This window comes from Vigna radiata, chromosome 5 (genome assembly GCF_000741045.1).
Source record: "Vigna radiata var. radiata cultivar VC1973A chromosome 5, Vradiata_ver6, whole genome shotgun sequence".
In the NCBI taxonomy this organism is placed as follows: Eukaryota; Viridiplantae; Streptophyta; class Magnoliopsida; order Fabales; family Fabaceae; genus Vigna; species Vigna radiata.
In genome coordinates, this window is record NC_028355.1 from 36694203 (window position 1) to 36699164 (window position 4962).

The window sequence follows — 4962 nt, forward strand, 5'->3', positions numbered from 1 at the left end:
ATGCATGCATGCCTTTTAAGTAGAACGATAGAACACTAGTATTAGCCACAAAAAGTGAATCTTACCAACAATCAGGAATAGACAAAAAATCCAAAACTGAGTGATTTAGACCATGACAAGAAGTCAGCCCGAGAAGAAAAGGCAGGTACATTTGGAAGTATTAGAAATAATTTTGTCAGGAATCACTATGCATCACATGCACATGCATGGCACAGTAAACAAGTCCGACTAAGACATTACATTATAATCACTAACAATTGTCCACAAATTATCAACGGGAAAAAAAAAATACTCAAACTGTTTATTGCAAGACCATCTCGTTGCCAAAATTATCATTTATACATATTACACCTATCAGTTTTAATGAACTAAAGGACTAAAGAACGATATAAGGCAGTAACTATATCAATAACATTCCACCTTCATACAATAAACTTGCTTTACAACTGTGTAGTCAATGATACACCAACCAAAACCCAAGGACACCAGTCCAACTAAGATCACTGATGAGAACCATCAAATCTTACACTATCAAGCCATGAAACAACTACTTCAATAGCGGGTCTCTGCCTAGGATCTTGGTCTAGACATTTACAAGCAATGGCAAACACCTCTAGTAGCTGTTTCTCATGATCCTTATGCCAAATTGCTGGATCAAAAATTTCCTGCTCCTTATTCTCAGATTTCATCTGGAACACCCAAGAAACCAGATTTCTGCAATTTTTCCCCTTGATGACTTCCACAGGTCTTCTACCTGTTAGAAGCTCAAGAAGAACAACACCAAAACTATAAACATCACCCCTGAAGGTTGCTGTCAGTGTCTGACTATATTCTGGAGGAATATATCCTAAAGTTCCTACCAAGTCAGTTGTCACATGAGTGTCATATGGTTGAAGTAGTCGTGAGAGACCAAAATCAGCCAAATGAGCTTCAAACTTGTCATCCAAAAGAATGTTGCTGGATTTAACATCACGATGCACTATGAATGGTTCACAACCCTTATGCAAGTAAGCTAATCCACGTGCAGCACCTTGTGCAATCTTCAGTCTTGCATCCCATTTTAGAGCTGCGCTTTCATCCACGCACTCATGCAGCCAATAATCCAAGCTTCCATTCTCCAAGTACGAGTATATTAACAGTCTGTCATTGCCATGCCGACAATATCCTTTCAGAGAAACAAGGTTCTTGTGTTGAGCTCTTGAGAGGGCCTCTACTTCAGCTTGGAATTCACGTTCCATCTGACCACAGTCACCTGAAAGTCTCTTGATAGCTGCTTTTGTGCCATTTGGAAGATATGCCTTGTAGACAAGACCAAACCCACCACAACCAATAATATTTGCCTGGTTGAAATTGTTTGTGGATTTTAACAAATCTGCAACTGTAAGATCCTTGCAATCTGAATTCTGGAAAAGAACCAACTTTGACGAAACAAGTGCCTCGGATAACCTGTGTGGCCTGCTATTGAGTTCCTCATCATAGTTGTCGATGGGCTTATCATCATCCCTCCTTGACATTCTTAGCAAAATAAATGCAAGAAGCAGTGCAAGCCCTATCCCTATACTTATAGTTATGCCAAGGACATTGCTTCTACCAAGCTTTTTGGAAGACCCGGAAGAACTGATGGGCTTAGTATTGTTGACAATTTTGCAAGGAGAATCAATTTCCCTACAAAGCCCTTGGTTTCCCTCAAAGCTTGAACTTGGGAAGCCTAAAAATTGATTCCCAGTTGGAATTGATCCCTCTAACCGATTATATGCCACACTGAACTTTGACAAGAAAGTGAGGTTGTTAAATGATGAAGGAATTTCTCCAGTAAGATCATTATAAGACAAATCTAAGGTTTCCAAGTTCTCCATCTCTGAAATAGTGCTAGGAATGGTACCAGTGATGTTATTCCTGCTTAAATCCAAGACATGCAGTGCTTTCAATTGACCAATTTCGGGCCATATATTTCCACTCAATATGTTATTGCTCAAGTAAATTGAAGGAGGGAAACTTGAGGCCTGGTTATATTGCAGTCCACTTGCACTTGTGTTTCTCTTAACAAAGAGAGGAATGAATGCAAAAGCAGCAAGATTTTCTCTATTACAGTTTGCACACATGAGTCCCTTCAACTCTGTCAAACTTTTCGGTATTTCTCCTGTGAGAGAATTATTCGAGAAATCCATATAGAACAAACTGTCCATCTGACCAATCCAAGAAGGAACACTGCCATTCAAACGGTTCCAAGACAAGTCAAGAACTGCCAACTTCCTGCAATTGGATAACCAAGAAGGAATGTGACCTTTAAGACCACAATTTCCAAGTGCTAAAATCATAAGGCTCTCAAATCCTACTATGGTACTTTCCCGAATTTCCTCACCATGGAAATTCTTGGTGAGGATAAGAGTAGTGAGATTTTTGCACTGCTGCAAAACAGATACTGCCCGAGATAAGTTCTCAATGCTGTTGTTTGAAAAGGACACAAACAAAAGTGAACTTAGGTTTGCATAGTTTTCAGGGATAGAGCCAGTTAAGCCATTCCTAGCAAGGCTTAAAACCTTCAATTCACGACAAAAGGACAGGGAAGTTGGAAGGTGTCCAGTGAAATGATTAGTAGCAAGGTCGAGTGTTTGAAGATTAGACAAGCCAGTGAAATTAAGACCAATAGGCCCTGAAAAGGAATTGTTTCGGAGGTTAAGCACCCTAAGCTTAGAGCATGAAGCCAAGGTGGAGGGCAAGGATCCAGAAAATGAATTGCCATGAGCTTCTAATTCTTCTAGCTGCAAAAGATTCCCAAATACATTTGGAAGTTCCCCAGAAAACCTGTTTCCACAAAGCACCAGAATTTTTAGGTTAGAGAGCTTACTTAGTTGCTTGCTTAACTGGCCAGAAATATTGTTGGAAGAGACTGAGAGCTCCTCCAAGGCTGACATTGAATACAAGGAATCTGGAAGAGGGCCAGTAAACGAATTGGAATCCAAATGCAGCCGTTGGAGAGATGCGGTGCAGTTGTCCAAGCCTTCAAGACCACCAATAAAATTATTTGCTGACAAATCAAGGGTGTGAAGTTCTTTGGTAGCACTGCAAATTTGTGAATTGAATCCGCCAGTGAATGAATTGTTGCTCACGTTCAGAGCATGGAGAAGAGGGAACTCCCCAAAAGGGAAGAGAACTCCAGAAAGTGAATTGCTAGAAATATTCAATACTTCAATGGATTGCAGACCAGAAAGAGCTCCAGCAACAGGTCCAGACAGCATATTATGGCTCACATCAAGGAACTTCAACAGCTTCAACTGGGAGAACTCCACAGGCAATCCACCTTTAAGGTGATTTAATGAAAGATTCAGCACACTGAGCTGATCTAGCTGTGCTAAAGAGGGTGAAATTGTACCATTAAGACCCATTTCAGGCAGGATCAACTTGGTCACTCTACTCGTAACTGTTCCACCACCTCCAGTCACATTATCACAAACAACTCCACGCCAGTTGCAGCAGACAGAGTCATTGGACCATGCTGCGATGATAGAGCCACTTGTAAGTTCTCCGGCAAACTTCTTCAGAGCTGATAAATCATGAGGGTCACAGGGGGCTTGATTATTATTAAGCCCTAGTGACAAGCAAACTAAGCAAGCCAAAAAACACCATTGCAAAAGTGTCATTGAGAAACATCTGAGCAGCACCATTGCTGAAACCAAACTGATATATACTCTGCTCAAAATCAGGACTAAGCTCCCATGAGCACAGCAGAAGCTAGTATCACTGAAAAGTGCAGCGTTGAACTTAAGAAGAAGAACTACAATGAAGTATCTTTTAGTCACAGCTCCAAGACTTTCAACCTCAAACTGCAACAAACAACTGGCAACTTGCAAAGGAAAACCACAATTTGAAGGAAAAGATTTGGACTACCAATCCCCACCAAAACCAAATCCCAAGAACAAGAGATCTAGACAGTGGGAAAACCCCTACTCAAACTGCAGATTCAGAAACACCTCCCTCGAAGAAAGAGATAAGATGCCCAAATGAAGATACTTATATCCCATATCCCCAAACACCAAAGTAAGTAGAACATGGACCATATGGCAACAGCTTGCGGACGAAGCAACCAACAGTGGCCATTAAAAAAATGAAAGTAAGACAATAATCAACAACACAAGTGGAGGGTGTAAGATCCCTCAATTCCAACCTGAAATGTAAGATCTTTGAGCTAAAAAACAAAAACCCATGACCTCAAAACTCAATTCAACTCAACAGCTACCATTTAGCATGAAGAAATCCAACGGGATCTCTCGGACTAAAAACACAGCACAAAGACAACCCTTTCACACAACAATGAAATTTGTGTTTACTTGGTGCAGCAGAAACCAGAAAGGTTTGAATTTAAGCCCAAAGGTGAACTGAGGAAGCAGAGCAAAGAAAAGGGTAGCCAAGAACAGTGCCCTGAGAACCTACTCTCAACAAACTTTCATCAAACGGGTCCCCTTCAGCTTCCAAACCAAACCCTTTTTTTATTGTTTTCTTCCTTCTAAGATTTTGATTTTTTCTTTCTTTTTCTTTCCAAGAGTAATAGCTGTCAGCTCTCTCTGATTTTCAAACCTAAACAGTGACCGATAGAATCTAGAGGAAGACAAGGATAGCAGAAATCTCAAATCAAGAAACCATGATGTAGGAGAGATGTAGTAAGGTAAAAGACAGAAAAGGAAAGTTCTCTCTCTTTACTCAGAATCCCTAAATATTTATCAGAAGAAATAAACCTTTAACATATTTTTATTAATAAATAACGTGTAAACTTGTATATGAATTTATTAAAGCATTCTAGTCCATGTTATCGTGAATTTTTACAAATGGATTCTGTTCATTATAAAATATACTAATTATCTCAGGTAAGAATTTAATAGATTTACTTTTTTAGTTTATTTTTAATAATATTTTAAGTTACCATATAAAATTCATAATTAAGAATAGAGATGTAAAGAATAAAAT

At 39.4% G+C, this 4962-nt stretch overlaps 1 protein-coding gene across 1 annotated transcript; it reads right to left on the reverse strand.

Annotated features, from left to right (window-relative positions):
• Positions 1-268: 268 nt before the first annotated feature.
• On the reverse strand, positions 269-4691 carry LOC106762245 (phytosulfokine receptor 2). Its single transcript, XM_014646032.2, has one exon. The coding sequence runs from the start codon at positions 3663-3665 to the stop codon at positions 501-503; it is 3165 nt and encodes a 1054-aa protein (XP_014501518.1). The 5' UTR covers positions 3666-4691; the 3' UTR covers positions 269-500.
• Positions 4692-4962: the final 271 nt, after the last annotated feature.

What these genes read in the sequence shown, in the direction of transcription:
- LOC106762245 (XM_014646032.2), bottom strand. Translation starts at nt 3,665, where the DNA reads ATGGTGCTGCTCAGATGTTTCTCAATGACACTTTTGCAATGGTGTTTT.